Below are 18,898 nucleotides of genomic sequence, written 5' to 3' on the forward strand. Positions count from 1 at the left end.
TCTCTTTTATTTTTAAAGCTTGTTATCATATGCTTTATTTTGAAAGATCCGAGCGGAATTACACATATTCCTGTCCGGCCGACTTTACATTGGCGGGCAGCTAGAGGGTGGAAAAAAAGCGAAGGAAAAAAAGGAATATCCGAGGGGTAAGAGAAGCGGATTTGGATAAACTTTCCAAAGTGTCCCGACCCGAGGAAGCTTCAGGGGGCTGACGGCCAGGCCATTTTACCGGTAACTACCTCCGTAGTTAATTTGTCGCTTGTTAACCGACTGTCTGCAAGAGCCGTTGTCGTCCCAGCGGCCGGAAGTCTGCATGAAGCTTTCGTCTCCCTGGCAAGGCGACGACGGCGTCGACGAGTTTTTTTTCTCCCCCTGCCTGCCTTCTGTTTTTTTTTTTTTTTATAACACACTTTTTTTTCTCTTTTTTTTATGTTCTCTCGGCACGATGAGTAGCGAGTTGCGAAGTGAGCTAGCCAGCTCATCGTGTTTGTGTTTAGCCAGCAAAGCACACCGATGCTGCGGCCTCCGCGTAGCTTTAGCGAACAAAAGGAGAAAATTAATGGAGGCAAGTTAGCCTCGTTAGCTTAGCTTAGCTTAGCCTAGCCCCTTCGGTCTTTTATAGCCAAGAAGGACATGTTAGCCATCGTGGTTCTTTGTAAAGTTGTTGGCAGAGACGTCAAGTGCCTTATCAACCGGTTTCCTCGTTGAAATAAGGCCACTAATTGTAAAACTTCCCCAACGAGCTTTAGTTGACGAGCTCGTAGCTCGTCCACAAATCCACCGTTTTAGCTTGTCAACAATTCACGATTTCTGTTGTCTTCCATGAAAGCAGACTGATGATCTTTGTCCTTAATCAAAATATGACATTTGTTGACATCTGCATTTACTGTGGAACAAAATAGCTAGAATTTTGCCCTTTTTTTAATCTTAATTATTATTTTAAAATACAATTAATTGATTAAGGGGGGCATTCATTGAGCATTACAATAATCGTTACCTGTATCATTGTACATAGTTAGAACATTAATACTGTATTTGAATATAGGAAAATCGCAGTCTCGTGTACATACATTTTTATTTGCCACCTTACAAGTGGTCAACATGTTTGTGGCATTTTCACAAATAAAAAGAACATTTTAAACAAACAAATTTGAATTCAGCAAAAAAAAATAGATCATTAAGCTATTCTACTACTGACACCGCTATTTTCTCAAATGTTCCATTTGCACTATTTAAGTTGAGTATGTGACGCCTTTTGAAACATCACAGTAATTTTGACCCTGGAGTTTCGGCCCGTCGAAGCTTATTGGTGGATATTTTTAACCTAAACTTGTCAGCCAATTGGAAAAGAGGATCTCTTGAGTAGATGAAAGATTGGTGCAGTGAACTCGGGGTTTGAAGTGGCCATTTCAACCGGACTTATACAGTAGCTTATGGCTTTATTGAACAAACAATTAGAAAACTAGCAAGCATATTCACAAGCTGCCAATGGTTACAACTTGCAGAGAGTAAGTTACCACACGGGCTGGCTAATGGTTAGCCACTTAGCAGCCAGCGCGTCCAACTCTCTCATTTGCTGACTCTGATGTCACTCAACAGGCAATTGCTACAGTGGTGAATGTGAGGCTGACAAACCCAAAACATGCACTTCACATGCATATTTTGTATTGGTATTCTGTATAAAGGTTTCATTGAGTATAGTAAATAAAAATAGATGGCTGCTACTTTTTGGACTTGCATCTCTTGCGGGGCCTTCTGGAACGTGGGGAGAGGAGGAGTCGAGGTGTCTAAGTGTGCTGCTTTTCAATTCCAGAAATAATGGACGAATCCCATTTCAACTCGTCCTACTTTTGGTCTCCCGTCCCCACTGTACAAGGACAGGTAGAGACAACCTCATTGTTGGCCTTGTCTTGAATGCACATGGTGTCGTGGCATGTCTTCCGTGTGGCAGGATTCCTTGCCGTTTTATGTCCATGCCGATGCTTCCGCTCTGCCACGCACGCCACCCTCGCGTCAGTCATGTGACTTCTTTTGACGGTTCCGCCAGTCACATGATCACTCCTGTCTAGGGTTGCAAAGGGGTGGACAAAATTCCCGTCAAATTTCTCTGGGAAGATCAGCGGGAGGGGGGGATTTGGAAATATTGCAAATTGGAAACTTTTCATGGGCGGGTGATGTAATGGAGAAGTGTCATGTCAACGTTTGGATTTGTCATTAGAAGACATCCGTGCAAGTTTTCCACCTGCATTACAGTACAGCTCATGATTGCTTCTTCAACACAAGAAAATATATTTTACATGTGACAATTTAGTACATTCCTGGTTTACCGTATTCCGATTCATTCCCATGGAAAGTTTCCCAAGTTTGAAAATTCCCGGAGTTTTGCAACCCTACTCCTCTCCCTCTCCTCTCATTTCTCGGGGCTCTCCTCACACTTTTGTTTCTTCTCTTCGCATCTCACCTTTATTTTTAATTTGTTCTCTCTTCTCCATCTCCTCCTCGCTCTTCCCATACATCATCCTCATGTTTTCGCCTCGCCTGCTTCCTCCCAACGCCCTACCCCTCACTTGTTCTCCTGTCACCCCGCCCCCACCCCACCCGCCGCCGCCCCTGTGCTCGTCCCCTCCGCTAGATCGAGAGCGCCATGTTCCTGAACAAATCCAAGGAGCAGCTCGGCGCCGACAAGCCCGGCGCCCCGGCGTTCCAGCACTCGGCCGCGTCCTCCGCGGGCCCGCACTACCCCACGGCCGTGCTGGCCATCCCCGGCTCGGCGGAGGCAGGGGCCGGGCTGCGGGTGGTCACCAAACAGGAGGGCGGCGGCGGCGGCGGCGGCTCGGCGGGAGCCGGAGGAGGAGCAAACGTTTCCATGGGCGGCGTGGGCGGACACATGCACCACTCGCACACTTCGCAGAACGTCACGGTCGTGCCGGTTCCCTCCACGGGAATCATGACCGCAGGTGAGTGGCCGCTTCATTAGGTACACTCGCAGGTAACAGACTCCACTCACGTTCAACTTTACACTTGGGCTGAGCGAGTTTGAAAAATAATCAAATTCATCACTTTTTTATTAATCCAATTGACATTTTTCCCCCTCAATATTGTGATTGCGATGATTGCGACTTATTTAGACACTATTTAAAAATATAAATGTGCTCAACAAAAATATAAAGGCAACACTTTTTTGCTTCCATTTTGCACCAATAATAAAACAAAATTGCACCTTTCAGAGTGGCCTTTTATTGCGGGTAGTCTAAGGCACACCTGTGCACTAATCAGCATCTTGATACGGCACACCTGTGAGATGGATTATCTTGGCAAAGGAGACGTGCTCAGCAACACAGACTTAGACTGGTTTGTGAACAATATTTGAGAGAAATGGTGATATCGTGTATGTGGAAGAAGTTTTAGATCTTTGAGTTCACCTCGTAAAAAATGGGAGCAAAAACAAAAGTAGTGCGTTTATATTTTTGTTGAGAATATATATTTCTATAAAAAAAATAAAGCCCACTGATGAACAAAAATGATAGTTTTGATTTTAAAATTGCATCCTACTACATTGTGACTTCTTTTTGTAATTGATTAATGGTTCAACACGTCGACACCCACGTCACTCACCGGGTCCAGCCCCGCCTTTTTAAGCCATACGTACTCCGTCATGAGTACTGCAGTAGATTTTGAGAACGGTAACCCCAAATTGCTCGTTAATTTGTTTAGTAGGAAATAAAACTAAAAATGTTGGATAGCTGCAGCTTAGAATTTTGATAGCATTAGAATATTCACGTCCAAACCGTTAAGTGTTTCAACTAACGTGCGCTTTGTTCTCCCAGCCGGCCTGGTCATCACCACCCCGCAAGGAACGCTAGTGCCCACCGCCTCCACGCAGTCGTTTGTGGCCGGGCATCACTCCGCCGCCACCATGATCGTGTCGGCGGTGCACCCCTTAAATGCAGGTGAAGTTGTGGCAACGCGATCCCCTCTTCGGGATATCACGAGTTAAACAAATGTCGGGGCGACGTCTGCAGACAAGAAGAGCGACATGGCGGGACCCCCCGCCGTCGTCATGCCGACGCCGGGCAAGCGGGGGAGGAAGAGCAAGCAGACGATGAGCAGAACGAGCAGCATCCTGCCTCCGGGAAGTGACGCGTTGATATTGGCGCACCTCGCCGCCACCGGGCAGGTACGTTGGCATAATTGCCCTTGGGGGCCCCCTAGTGGTGGGCTGATTTGTTGGTTTCCTCTCCAGCATCATTCTGCCGATCCTTACGACCTCTCCAACGATGAGGACGAGCACTCCAGTAAAGAGGGCCCCAAATCCTACAGGTTGGCGCGTCAGACATCTTGTTCCCGCCTGTGAACGTTTTCACCTCCCAACCTTTTCGCCCCCCCAAGGTGTCGCATGTGCGCGGTGACCTTCTTCAGCAAGTCGGACATGCAGATCCACGCCAAGTCGCACACGGAGGCCAAGCCCCACAAGTGCCCGCACTGCTCCAAGTCCTTCGCCAACTCCAGCTACCTGTCGCAGCACATCCGCATCCACAGCGGGGCCAAGCCCTACAGCTGCACCTACTGCCAGAAAGCCTTCCGGCAGCTCAGCCACCTGCAGCAGCACACACGGTACCGGACTGTTTTGACAACATGCATGTGCATGCCTCGCTGTGCATGAGGCCCCGGGACCAGGCAGACGCAGCATTTTTTTATAATCCTCTTAGATTTTAGAGCTGCTTTGGCCACTCAACAGAGACAAAATGGATCATTTTTCCACCTTCTAAAATAGTCATTTCGCGACATGCCTTTGGCATGCTTTCGTCAAAATAACCCAATAAGTTGGCCTGTTTTGAGGGGGCGGTCCTGTGTAATGCAGATAAGCCATTATCCCCCCCAGCCAACTCATCTGCTAGGCCAATACTGATTACAGCTCACAGCCAAATCATGTGTTGAGAAACTCAGCAGAAGGGCGGGAATTATGTAAATTAGCCCAATTGTGACATCACAGTTAGGGCTGGGTATCGATTCAAATATCCTCACTCGATTTGATTTTGATTCACTAGAGTTCGGTTCGATTTGATTTAGATTTTTTTTCCCAATTTAATCTGATATTGATTAATTATGGAACATCAAGTCTTCTTAATAAACATCAAGGGCATGATAAAAAAAAAATACTCCACAAACATTAAATTCCAAATTAAATTTTGCAGAGGCAGTAATTGGTTATAATTATTTATTACAAATGTCGATATTAATTCAATAATTCTAAATATGAATTAAAAAGATTCTGATGTAATGTAAGATAATACTTTTAAATTCATGTGAACTGTAAAGTTCAAGAACGAGTAAGATTGGCCTTTTAAAAGTCTATTTTCTTGTAAAAAAAAAAAAATAAAATTGGGGGGGGTATTAAAATAATCGGCTTATGGTTTTATGAATCGATATAATGCTCAAAAAGGAAAATCTATTCAATATCGATTAACCCAGCCCTAATCACAATCAGGCAAAATTTACTTTGGTGTTAACTTTTACAACGCTAGTAATTGATCCTTCAGAGTGTAAAGAATATTTGGCAGCGGCTAATTTCTAAGTTTAAATTTTTTGCCTGTCTTTGGCATTTTGCTTCACGCATTAGCATGAAGCTAGCAGGCTTTGATTTGATGAAATGAAGATGGCGCATGTTGATATTTAGTTTTATGTGTGGTGGTTACAGTAAACATCAACTTAGAGTGACTAACATCTTGAAGCAAGCACGTTGTTCAAGCACAAGAATACTCGAATTGAAATTTCTCTTGATAACATTTAAAGCGCATTGGGGGCTCCGATGATGAATAAATTCGAATTTTGTGATCATGCGCATTTTCACCTATTGCGGGTGGGTCCGGACGGCGTCCCCCCCACGATCGGGTTGACTCGGATAGCGGATAGGGAGTGATTCCAAACAGAGCCTGACTGAGACCGAGAGAGAGCGAGAGAAGCGTGACTGCTTGCTTCTGTTGCACTTCTTGTGTTTTCCCAAGTCGGACACAGCGCAGCAAACGAGCACAAGGCATCACTTGAACGCATGATTTGCTCTTGAGTTCACTGTGACGTTTGCTCGTGCTCCAGCCTAAAGATCTCTCGCTCTTTCTCTCTCTCTCTCTCTCTCTGTTTTGTCTCTCTCTGGGTCCATCCCCCCCCCCGCCGCCGCCGCCCCCCCTCCCTCCACGTGGCCGTCCCGCCTCAGCAACCACACTGAGGCCAAGCCCCACAAGTGCCCCCACTGCTCCAAGTCCTTTGCCAACTCCAGCTACCTGTCGCAGCACATCCGCATCCACAGCGGGGCCAAGCCCTACAGCTGCACCTACTGCCAGAAAACCTTCCGGCAGCTCAGCCACCTGCAGCAGCACACACGGTACTGGACTGGGCTGGAATGGACCGGACCGGGCTGGGGGGGGGTGTCGGCGGTGGGCTCGGCGGCAAAATGAAAAAAAGGATCGGGATGCAGGAAGGTGTTGTTGTTGTTCGAGTGTGGTCCAACTCAGGGTTTGTGGTGTGTCCTCTAGGATTCACACGGGCGACCGGCCGTACAAGTGCAACCATCCCGGCTGCGAGAAAGCTTTCACGCAGCTCTCCAACCTGCAGGTAGCGCAAGTGTACACACCCCACTCGCTCAGCGGTCACATCAATCACTTGAATCTGAAGATAAATGACAATTAACCAGCAAAAATCAGGCATGGCTAATGCTAATGCTAGTCGCGATTGCTAACCATTTAGCATAAGCTAATTTTGTTGGTGTTTAATAATGTTCATGCACAAAAGATAAAAAGTAATTAGTCGTTATATTCACTCAATTCAACTCATGTAGATATAAAGTGTGAACAAAATGGCGGTTAGTGTTTGTTTACCTTAAATGGTAATCGCTAGTACGCTAATGATAGTCACAATTGCTAACCATTTAGCATAGGCTAGTTTTTGTTCATAATTATAGAAAATAAATACTTTTTTTTTTTTTTAATTATGGCGGGGGGAATCCATTCATCCATAGTTTTAGTTTTTTTTTTTTAATTTTATTTATTTATAATTTTGTTGGTAGATTATTATAGATAATAAATCAAATCAAATAAAATATGGCGGGGGAATCAATCCATCCATAATTTTATTTGTATGTATTTATTTGATTTAATTTTATTGGTAACTTATTATAGAAGATAATGAAATAAAAACAATTTTGGCGGGGGGGGTGGGGTGGATTATTTGATGGAACAATTAATAGGAATATTGATTTTTAAAAAGATTCGATAGTGACACCCTTAAATATAACACTATGTTTTGTTTTGTTTTTTCTCTCACAGTCTCACCGTCGTCAGCACAACAAGGACAAGCCGTTCAAGTGCCACAACTGCAACCGCGGCTACACGGACGCCGCCAGCCTGGAGGTGCACCTGTCCACGCACACCGTCAAACACGCCAAGCTCTTCTCCTGCGGCCTGTGCAACCGCTCCTACACCTCGGTACGCACGATCATCATCATAATAATAAAACATCGGAACCTCATCGTTGCCTCTGAGTCCTGACGCGCTCTTCCCGCAGGAAACGTACCTGATGAAACACATGAGGAAGCACAACCCCGACCCGCTAACGGCCGCCGAGCAGGCGCAGGGCCACGGCTCAGGCGGCCGGGGGCGCGGGCGCGGCAGGGGGCGGGGTCGAGGGGCCTCGCTCCAAAGCCAGGCCAACCCCAACGGCGCCGGCCAGAACCCCAACGCCGGCCCCCCCGCCGGCTACCAGCAGCCCGGCCAGGGGGTCCTCCCGTGTCCCTTCGACCTCCACCAGTACAAGACGGTGGCGGCCGGCGAGATCCAGTACAAAGCCGGCACGGTGGCGGACCACAAAGACCTCTGCCTCACCGTGTCCACGTCCGCCATCCAGGTGGAGCACATGAACTCGTAGGAGGCGAGACGAGACTCCATGTAAAAAGTCTTTGAAACGTAGTGTGGGAAAATTCTCCAAAAGGACTGACTGGCTTTTCTACGTGTATTTCTGCGTGGCTCTCAAACGGACTGATCAGGTCTCGAGACGCGCAGGAAAAAGGAAGAAGCTTTAACGCAGAGCGCGGCCCGACGTGTCCAATTTGTTGGCGCAGTGCCGCATTCCTGCCCAAAATAGGAAGTGGCTTCTAAATCTCAGATGTGACCAGACTTTTCCCAAAACGCCACCTCGAGCAGCGAGTAGGGGTTTTGTCCTGGTTTGCGAGGAGGAGCAGCTGGTTTGCAAATACAGACGCTACCTTACAGCGTGGCTCGGAATTCGTCACGGGGGATCGTTACGGACACGACCGCCATCGATGTTCAATCAAACCACATGATTTCATCTTAATAAGTCTGCTAGGCTAAATGCTAACATCTCAGGCGTCATCAACATGCTTCCCACGGGCACCGAATAGCTTGAAAAATAACCCAGCGGTGAGATTACTTTTTAATTGGCGCCAATTGACAGTTAGCGACAAACTTTTTTGTTGTAATGAAATATTTTGACGAAGATGCTATATATTGTAAAAATCTAGTATAATTCCACGGTCAGTATTGGCGCAATGACGAGATGACTTTACCAAAATAATTTGAGCAAATTTGTTATTTCGAAAGTGACGATCAATCTGGTCGCTCGGGTAGCAGGTCTTGTTTCTGAAAGGTTGGTGACCCCTGCGGTACGTTCATGATAAACCTTCAAATAAATTCTACTTGGCACACAGAGCAGCAACATACACGTGCTGGTAATTATCCGGGAAGTAGGTTAGCGTCTGTACTCGTAGCGAGAGGCTCCGTCGTGTGCGTCGGGAAATCATGGCCGCTCAAAATGGCCGTCGAGGGACATTTGCCGAATGCACTAAACCACGCGTGGCTCACGAACTAAGCACTTGATGAAGCTTGTACTTCACCTTATACGTTTGTCAGCTGTACTATTTTGAATATGTTCGTATTTTTCTACCAGCAGAGGAAGGTGAGAGCATGAATGTGAAGACAGAACAGTGTTTTTGTTTTTTGATTTGTTACTAATAGAATCGTTTGTGACCGGCGGTCGCAACATTTTGGCAGCCAGTTGTTGGGGGAGAATAATGATTGTATGACAATATGGCTGACAGGTACTGTTATTATTCATCTTTTCTTAAAAAAAAAGAAGCTTTTTTCATGCATATTATGGCTTTCATTATTACAACTGTATTGCAAATGTTATCCACGCTATTGCCCTAAAGGCATTATTATATGGCAGTATGCTGTACATAAGAGTTTTCTGTCAAAGGGAAGCATGTCCTGTGAAAAACATTTTTTTTTAAAGGAACAATAATAACAATCCACCCGTGAGTTTAGGCGCTTAACCAAAAAAGATGATTTTTTTTTTTTTGAATGATGTATTAGTGATATTCACCCAAATAGTGTTTGGACTGGAATTATTGACAAACATTATTGTTGAGCAACATGAAATGACAGTAAATTAAATTTACAATATATTTTTGTTTGTCTCGACTCACTTATCGCCACATTTTCCTCCGCGTATCCGTTGTCGACTTTATAGGGAAAACTGAATTGCTATTCATGTCATGGCTGATGCTAACTAACCCATTATTGAGCCGTGCTACTGTTTAGCATACGTGTGTGCTCACGTGATCAGACTGTTTATGAGAATAAAGTTGGCAAACTGATTTCATATAAAAAATATTCAAGTCTTGCTTTGTTTTTGTTCTTCACCTATCTCAGCCAAATGTAGTTTTTAAAGCCCCGCCCACTTTTTTTTTTTTTTTAGAATTTGCTAAAAGATGTTTCCATTGCCTGATGATGTCATCGCATAACTGTTGAAGATGAAATTTACAGTGATGTCACATTACTCAAAATATGAAGGAGCTACTGCGTATGTCAAACTTTTAATAAGAGTTAAATCAATAAATTCATGTTGAAATATTTATATTATAATATTTCATTATCAGCCATCTTTATTTCATTTTTGTCTTATCCAAGGTGACTGCTGAGTGCAGTGGCTGAAACTTAGCGCCCTCTATTGACCAGCTACCGCTGATTCATTTATTTGATTATTTTCAACCACAGTGGTTGGCAAACAAAAATACTAGATGGTACTGATATTTTAGTAGCAAGTTTTTAAAAGTTTTGTTTGATTTGTGGTTGCGAATCTATTTTGCGTTCGAGTCTATTTTGCGCTTGCAAATAGTGTCTTGTGGGCTGGTCCTTCTCGTGTACCAATGGAAGCCTTTTCATTGGTCAGCTTGTAATATGTTGTGACAACTTTCATTGGTCAGCATGGAAAGTGACAACTTCCGTCCTCATTTCCGTCCCTTTTACAGCCAACGCCAGCACAATATTGCTATATTTATTCCAAACTTTTCTGTTTTGCATATATCTGTCTAAAAGCAACCCTTGATCTATTTATCCGGTGCTTTGACACAAATTTCTCTACATACGTTTCCGCCCGCGCGGAAAAAAACAGTGTTACACTGGCTCAGCCAATCACGGCAGCCCGTCTGCAGCGCCAACCCAAACAGTTGCAATTCAAATTTTAAATCGTCGGAGACATCCAACGCGAAGTAGTCAACATTTACCAACGAACAGTCGTACACCACGAGCGTAAATGTACGCTTCTAAAAAAGGTATTTTTCCTCACAAAATTAGCATTTGAGCTCCGTTTAGTTGCTTAGCAGTGAGAAATCACAAAGCGGCGTTTTTACGACAATTTGTTCGGGTTTTTTTTCAGACCAGCCGCATATGTCTCGACTGCCGGTCATGGCAAGCAAGCGAGTGCTCGCAAATTCCGAGGACGTTGATGACGCACAGCCTGTCCAGGTAAGACATTTTAAAACGTCTTTACCGTTTTCTCTCCTCTCATGGTACAGAGCACAACAATTTTGCCATTGGGTGCCTCTATTTGGGCTCCTCTCGGTTTATTTATGGCAGTGGATATTTTTGCCGTGACAGGCAACTCTCCTGCTTGTTGTGTTATTTCGCCGTGAACTTCTCTGATTGGTCGAACCGTGCTTGCGAGTTTGGGGCAGAATTTTGCTTTTATTTTAATTAAAACAAATAAAACAACAACTGAACATAGCATAATGTAAAAGGGCAACGTGCCGCCATATTAACACCTTATTAAACTGGTCTTATTTGTAAGCACTCGACACATTCAAATGTCTGTTTACTATTTACATTCCCCCGAATCTGACTGAATTTGGTGGGTCTGCGCTTGCTAGCTCTACAAAAGACACAAGCTCAATACAAGTGTGACCGTGTACCATCTCAATAATGCAACCCAAAATCAAATCTGGAGGTTTTAATGAAAGTTTGATATGAAATGTTTCTCACCCGCAGAAGAAGTCCCGCAAGGAGCTGATGGCTTCCAAATCTCAAGCCGCTGCCACCACCGTGGGCACCAGACGGCCGCCCGTCGCTGCCACCAGGGCACCCGTTTGTAAGTTCACTCCAGGTCCGATCAGCTCATCCTCACCTGTGACGCCGTTTTAAAATGCGACTTTGTCCTCGCCGCAGCTCGGCCAGTGCGAGGTGTCGGAGCTGCGACGGTCGCCGTGGCCCCGTCCAGAGGTAAGAGGAGGTGAATTGTCAACGCTCGCCCGCAATTGCGGCTAATTTTGACCTTTGATCTTCCCTGCCAGGCGTCACGAGAGCGCCGCTGGCGTCGACGGCAGCAAAGGGAGGCAAAATGGCAGCAGGAGCGGCCCCCATCCCAAAAGCAGGTAAAGCTAAACTGCCGGCATTTTTGGTTGACTTCTGTCTGATGATCACGCCCCCCCCCCCCCCCCTGTAGGCAGCGCTGGTGGGCCCCCCCGCAGGCACCCGTGGGACATGAAGGGCAAGGTCAGCGATATGAAAGGGAAGATCCAGGACTACCATGTCAAGATGAAATCTGCTCATCTGGAGAAAGAGAACCTGATGGGCTCCCTTGCAGAGTTTCAATCGAGAGTGGCTGAAATGGAGAGGGACCTCAGGTGCGAACACACACACACATGCCACGCTTTTCATGATTTCAAAGGGTTGGCGGAGGTGTGCCACTCCAAGCTTTGTATGCAAAAATGTTCCTTGCCTGTCAACGCCACCACGTGGTTGCCTTTCATTTCAGCGAGAGCCAGGAACGGCTGCTGGTACTCAATGGCGTCCAAGAAGAGTTGGAGAGGGTAAGCAGCGAAAAGAAGACCCTGCAGACGGAGCTCAGGAACCTGCAAGACAAATACAGGGTGATGGAGACACTTCGGGACAGTCAAGAGACTGAGAACCAAACCCTCAAGGTGACTGTCGAGGTTCACGTTCTGTTGAGGCTGGACGAATCATTGATTGATTTATTTTCTTCTTATTATTTTCCTATTTAATTTAGATTGTGGTAAACAAAAAAAACTTAAAGCGATACTTGACTCATTTAGCAATTAAGTTAATATTTTGTCCATGATTTTAATTTGATCATTTTTCATGTTCATTTTATGCCTCTAAAGCTAGGCTATCATTGGCTGCTCCAATATGAAGAAAATATTAATCATGATTCATTTGGTAATGATTGAAATCACGATTCGATTCAATTTAAAATAAATAAATCATTCTTTCAAAGAAAAATAAATTAAAGGGGACAGAAAGCAAAAAAACACGTAATATTTGTCCCTAATCTACATGCTGAATGTAGAATATTCCATTTCGGATCGCTACTGCCACCTGCTGACGAAAAATGAAACTGCACATACCGTTCTTCACATACGCACCAAGCACATGACGTCACATTCGCCGAGAGGGCGCGGCAAATTCTAACCCGAATCCAGTTTGGAAACTATTGGCCAGAGGCTTGCAGCGCAGGTGTTAATCTACTAATTTTAAGGCATTTCAGTCATAAATGGTCAAATAAAAATCTTATTGGAAAGTTATTTTGGGGAAAAAAGTTCCATATTGCAGCTTTAAATACAACAATTAAATAGATTGACCTTGTACTAATTATATTTTTACAAAAATGGTGCTTTTATATATTTTTTAAAAAAAAATGCAAATGGGCTGGGAGGATTTTGTTTTATAATCCAGATTTTGCACAATTTCGCAAGATTTATTAATTAACTAATCGAAAAAAAAAAAGTGCATCTATATACATTTAAACAACTCAAAATTAGTATTCATATTTTATTTTTGTTTGTAATTGTAATTAAATTTCGATGAATTGCACAGTCGATCGGAGCTCAGGTAACGACCAATCACGGCTGGGTTTAGTCATGTGACGTTCAAGCCGAGCCATGATTGGTCGTTACCTGCGCACACGCGATCGCTTCTTACTGCTGAAAAAGGGCTAAATGAGTCAAGTATCCCCTTTTAAGGGAGCAAAAAATAAGTTGCCGCTATTTTATTTATGTAATTGAATGAATTGGCGAATGGAATTTGATCCCGCCCGATATCGAAATCAACCTCCAATATTGATCGCGATCTTGCAGATGAAGCTGTCGGCGCAGGAGTCCACGCTGGCCCGCGTGCAGGACAGCCTGCGGCGAAGTGAGGACGAGGGTCGCTCGCTGGAGGGCACGGTGGCGCGCTTGGAGGACCAACTCCACGCCGGCGAGATGGAGCGCCGGCAGCTCCACAACACGCTCCAGGAGCTCAAGGCGAGTCGCTTTTCGCCGGAAAGTCGGGACTCGCCCGAACCGCGCGGCCATTTTCCGAAATTGTCCCATCCTCGCTCGCAGGGAAACATCCGAGTGTTCTGTCGCGTGCGTCCGCTGGCGAACGGCGGCCTCAGCGATCACATCCAGCTGTCTGCCAACGACGCCAAAGCCGTCACGCTGGCCAAAAGGGAAGAGGTGAGCATGGGGGCGTGCAAAATGCCAGGGTTCGAATTGTTTTATGTTATGGTTTGTGTTAACCTAAATGTAATTAAATTATTTTTTTAGAGCTAGTTTCTTAGTTTATACAGTATATTTTTTTTAAATTTTATTTTATTTTTATATAGACAAGTTACGTGCAAGATAAAAGTCATTAAGTATTGTTTATTTAACTTCAATATTGAAACAATTGACCTTCAGCAGTACAGAAATAAACAAAGGATAAATATTTTATTATATTATATTTTATTAAATTATATTTTATTAAATTATATTTTATTATATTATAAATTTGTTTTTAGAGCAAGTTTGTTCGTTTATATTTTTCAAAATGTTTCATTTAGTTATTTTTTTTAATTCGTTTTAGAATTTTTATTTTTTTTTAAAATATAAATGACTTTTTGGACCTTCCTCCTTCTGTATGGACCTTCAGCAATACCGAAATAAATATTTGCATTTAAAATGATTTTTTTCTGTTTAATTATAGTTAGCAACGTGCAGTTTAATTTTTGTATTTTTTATTTATTTTTGGTGCAGATTGACATTAAAAGTAGATTTTTAAAACAAATAAATTATTAGTTCTCCACTAGATGACACCAAATTCTATATGCGCTCTTTTTTTATTATTATTATTTTATTTTGTTAATGTTTTTTAATCATTTTGTAAGTACTTACTGTAAGAATGAAGCACAGAGTGTGGGGAAAAATAAAGACAATCTTTTTTCACTCATGCAGGCACCACTTCATACACTTGAAACCACTATTTAGTTACATTCTGGGTACTCCCTAAGACATCGTCACAACCCTAAATATTTATTTTTAATTAATTTTAACAAATGCGCATTTCCTCTCAGTCCCACACAGGCAAGAGCGCCGACACCCAGAAGAACTACAGCTTCAGCTTCGACCGCGTCTTCGGCCCCGGCGCCACGCAGCAGCAGGTACGCAAGCGGGGGCCGTCAGCGCCAAACGCCGCGGCGGCCGTTTGTGACGATGTGCCGCATTTGCAGATTTTCGAGGAGATCTCGCTGCTGGTGCAGTCTGCGCTGGACGGCTACAACGTGTGCTGCTTCGCCTACGGCCAGACGGGCAGCGGCAAGACGTACACCATGGAGGGCGACGCCCAGGACCAGCAGGCCCGCGGCATGATCCCCAGAGCCGTGCAGCAGATATTCGCCGCCACTTGCAAGCTTGCCGCGCAAGGCTGGGAGGTCGGTTCGCAAACTGGCTCATAATAGTTAGATTTTTTTTTTCCATTATAGTTAGTAGGGGTGTGAATTGAATTGAAAATCCGTGCCACGATTCGATGTCGATCGTTCACTATATGAATCTATAAGTCGATTATTGCGTTTGTTTTTACTCAAAAATGTGCCAGCTAGCTAGCTAAACAGCTAACCAAACAGACAGACGGACACTGAAGCTTCATGAAGCACTTGTGATATTTTTTTGACTCCTCCAGATGGCACTCTTGGTTTAAAGGTACTAGCTCACTAGCTAAACAGCTAACTAAACAGACAGTCAGACAAATGAATCTTTATGAAGCACCTGTGATATTTTCTGACTCCTCGAGATGGCACTGTCGGTTTAAAGGTGCCAGCTAGCTAGCTAGTTAGATAGCTAGCTAAACCACTGACCTGACAGACGATGCTTCATGAAGCACTTGTGATGTTTTTTTGATTCCTCCAGATGGCACTCTTGGTTTAAAGGTGCGAGCTCACAAGCTAAACAGCTAACTAGACAGACAGACGGACGGACGGACAAATTAATCTTTATGAAGCACCTGTGATATTTTTTGACTCCTCTAGATGGCACTCTTGGTTTAAAGGTGCTAGCTCACTAGCTAAACAGCTAACTAAAAAGACAGTCAGACAAATGAATCTTTATGAAGCACCTGTGATATTTTCTGACTCCTCGAGATGGCACTGTCGGTTTAAAGGTGCCAGCTAGCTAGCTAGTTAGATAGCTAGCTAAACCACTAACCTGACAGACGATGCTTCATGAAGCACTTATGTTTTTTGATTCCTCCAGATGGCACTCTTGGTTTAAAGGTGCGAGCTCACAAGCTAAACAGCTAACTAGACAGACAGACAGACGGACAAATTAATCTTTATGAAGCACCTGTGATATTTTCTGACTCCTCGAGATGGCACTGTCGGTTTAAAGGTGCCAGCTAGCTAGTTGGATAGCTAGCTAAACCACTAACCTGACAGACGATGCTTCGTGAAGCACTTGTGATGTTTATTTGATTCCTCCAGATGGCACTCTTGGTTTAAAGGTGCGAGCTCACAAGCTAAACAGCTAACTAGACAGACAGACAGACAGACAGACAGACGGACAAATTAATCTTTATGAAGCACCTGTGATATTTTTTGACTCCTCTAGATGGCACTCCTGGTTTAAAGGTGCTAACTCGCTAGCTGAACAGCTAACGAGACAGACGGACAAATTAATCTTTATGAAGCACTTGCGATATTTTAAATAAGATGTTTTGTTGAATATTTCCATTAAAAAATTGATGTTTAAACATCGATTCGGCCGCATATTGAATCAATACGAGAATTGCGCGCTGTAATATCGCCAAATCGATTTTTCTTTTCTTTTAGAACCCCCCCCCTAATAGTTTGTTTTTATTTTGTTTCGACTTGACCTCCCGGCAGTTCTCCTTCACCGCCAGCTTTGTGGAGATCTACAACGAGTGCCTGCGTGACCTGCTGTACACGGGCAAGGCCAGCAAGAGGCCGGAACACGAAATCCGCAAGTCCACCAGCAACAAGATGACCATCACCAACCTCACCTACAAGAAGGTCGCCAGCGAGGACCAGGTAGTGCGCGCTCGCGTGTATCTCGGTCCAGCGGGTCTCAAACTGCTTCAGGAACACATGCTAATTAAAAATAAAAAAAATAAAAAAAAGAGAGAGAACCCCTGCTATAGTCAGTCAACATACTTCACATACTCCACACCAGGTCCTGTGTCTGGTGGACTTGGCCAACCAGAACCGCTCCACGGCCCAGACGACCCAAAACGACCGCTCGTCCCGCTCTCATTCAGTCTTCCAGTTGGACATTGAGGGCGTAAACGCGGGCAGGGACGTCAAATGCAACTGTGAGTGCTTGCTTGTCACACGGCCGCTTTGCCGCGCCAGTCGCGATTCCTCAGATGCTATTCGTTAGCTTGTCTATGGTGTTTTGCATTTTGTGTTAGCATTAAGCTAGTGGAGGCTCCATTTTTGTGGCCACAAATGAGCATTTTGTGCACCGATTGATCTATCCATTATTTAATTGACTAATTGGTTGATGATTATTTTGGCAATAATTGACATCACGTTCATTCAAATGATTATTTATTTTTTGGTACAAAACAAGAAAATGTTTAAGCCTTTAAAAAATATTGGGACCAATTTAAAAAAAAACAGAAATACTATGTACGTTCCTTTTGGACCAAACTGAATTTATAATATATATTTATAATTTTATATATTATATATGTAATATATATATATATATATATATATATATATATATATATATATATATATATATATATATATATATATATATATATATATATATATAATATTATTTTATTTATTTATGATGGCAAAAACTTGAAGTTGGAGTGCAGCATGTGCAGTGAGATGATTTTTTTTGGGGGGGGGGTACAAAAGAAGAAAATGTTTAAACATAAAAAATATTAAGACAATTAAAATTCTTTGAAACACTATAATTATGCAAGTTCCTTTTGGATGAAACAAAATTTATTAAATTAGTAATTTTAATATTTAAAAAAGGTGCAAATGTATATATTTAAAAAAAAAATGATTATGCTGAATTTTGGAGTGTAATAATTCAAAATTTTGGTTACTTACACAGTCCTACTAATTAATAAAAAAATTTCATTAAATTGTATTACAAAAGCTTTTAATTTGACGATTGATTGATTCCTTTCTTGAATCTTGCTTGCGTTTGCAGCCACACTGTGTCTGGTGGACTTAGCAGGAAGTGAGCGGATGCTCAAAAGTCAGTCTCAGGGCGAGCGTTTTAAAGAGATGACCGCCATCAACGGCTCGCTCTCCAACCTGGGCATCGTCATCACCGCGCTGGCCAACAAGGTCGGTGAATCCATTTTCGTGCAATGGCCACGAACGGCGCCTTTGGTTGTGTTGACGCGTCGCCCGTGTTGTGTTGCAGGAGAGCCACGTTCCTTACAGGAACTCCAAGCTCACTTACCTGTTGCAGGGCTGCCTGGGCGGGAACAGCAAAACGTGAGACCAGGAGTGGGCACAAAAATGTTTGAACTCTCACCTGGACTCAAAACTGAGACTTTTTTTTTTCTCTCCAGCCTGATGTTCGTTAACATTGCGCCCGAGTCAGACAGCTTCGCTGAAACGCTCAATTCGTTGAGGTTCGCCAGCAAGGTGAGCTTCACACGGGCCTCGTGTCGGACGTTTTGTGAAGAAGAGAATCTATTTAATCATGTGATGTCTTTGCCTCTGTCGCCCTGCCAGGTCAACGACTGCATGATCGGCACAGCCAGCGCCAACCGAAAGTAAATCGGAAAAGTCGCTGCCTCCGCTTGTGGACAAGGATTATTTTATTTGTTTTAATCTAATAAAATACATGGTCCAATACTTTGGTTAAGGTTATTTTACTGAATTGTATTCACAAATAGTTAGGATTTCTTCTTCTTTTCCTCAAAAGTGTTTTTTGTTGTTGTTGTTGCCTTTTGTAAATAAATTGTTGGCTTCACATTTTTCAAAATGTCTGGTTTATTTGGCCTGATATTAAAATCACCAGTGCAAAGTGTGGGAACACATATTGCGTCGTTTATGGCCTGAAAGACACATTGTATTAACACGTCACTTTATCCCCCCCCAAAAAAAACAAATTCCATCGGCGGCACAGCTTGTCACTTTTCTTTGTGGCTTCTTAAAGGCACGGCGTCATTTACGGCCATGTACAAGTCTTTGCGCCACCGAGCTCCCTCATTGACACATCCAATATGGCGGCAATATCGTCTTACCATTTTAAGCTAATTGCGGCTATCATATGCAAACATGTCTCTCCTCCCCGCTGCAC

General features: G+C 43.7%; 2 protein-coding genes across 5 annotated transcripts; both read left to right on the top strand.

Moving 5' to 3' along the window:
* The first annotated feature begins 60 nt into the window (after window positions 1-60).
* On the top strand, window positions 61-9,690 carry znf384a (zinc finger protein 384 a). Of its 3 annotated transcripts, XM_077548783.1 has the most exons (11): window positions 62-231; window positions 1,814-1,881; window positions 2,633-2,957; window positions 3,828-3,950; window positions 4,023-4,177; window positions 4,244-4,320; window positions 4,390-4,614; window positions 6,212-6,379; window positions 6,531-6,609; window positions 7,320-7,478; window positions 7,558-9,690. In XM_077548783.1, the coding sequence occupies exons 2-11, from the start codon at window positions 1,819-1,821 to the stop codon at window positions 7,915-7,917; spliced, it is 1,734 nt and encodes a 577-aa protein (XP_077404909.1). In that variant the 5' UTR covers window positions 62-231; window positions 1,814-1,818; the 3' UTR covers window positions 7,918-9,690. The 3 variants fall into 3 exon arrangements, with proteins under 3 accessions (XP_077404908.1, XP_077404909.1, XP_077404911.1); XM_077548782.1 differs by having other exon boundaries at window positions 61-231; window positions 4,023-4,320; XM_077548785.1 differs by lacking the exon at window positions 6,212-6,379.
* A 741-nt stretch (window positions 9,691-10,431) lies between these two features.
* Window positions 10,432-18,450, top strand: kifc1 (kinesin family member C1). Of its 2 annotated transcripts, XM_077549340.1 has the most exons (17): window positions 10,435-10,621; window positions 10,726-10,814; window positions 11,334-11,433; window positions 11,511-11,564; window positions 11,636-11,716; window positions 11,788-11,968; window positions 12,100-12,265; window positions 13,439-13,606; window positions 13,688-13,801; window positions 14,677-14,763; window positions 14,833-15,033; window positions 16,480-16,644; window positions 16,787-16,925; window positions 17,792-17,931; window positions 18,011-18,084; window positions 18,162-18,237; window positions 18,328-18,450. In XM_077549340.1, the coding sequence occupies exons 1-17, from the start codon at window positions 10,603-10,605 to the stop codon at window positions 18,370-18,372; spliced, it is 1,899 nt and encodes a 632-aa protein (XP_077405466.1). In that variant the 5' UTR covers window positions 10,435-10,602; the 3' UTR covers window positions 18,373-18,450. The 2 variants fall into 2 exon arrangements, with proteins under 2 accessions (XP_077405465.1, XP_077405466.1); XM_077549339.1 differs by having other exon boundaries at window positions 10,432-10,621; window positions 13,439-13,801.
* Window positions 18,451-18,898: the final 448 nt, after the last annotated feature.

This window comes from Vanacampus margaritifer, chromosome 17 (assembly GCF_051991255.1).
Source record: "Vanacampus margaritifer isolate UIUO_Vmar chromosome 17, RoL_Vmar_1.0, whole genome shotgun sequence".
Classification (NCBI taxonomy): domain Eukaryota; kingdom Metazoa; phylum Chordata; class Actinopteri; order Syngnathiformes; family Syngnathidae; genus Vanacampus; species Vanacampus margaritifer.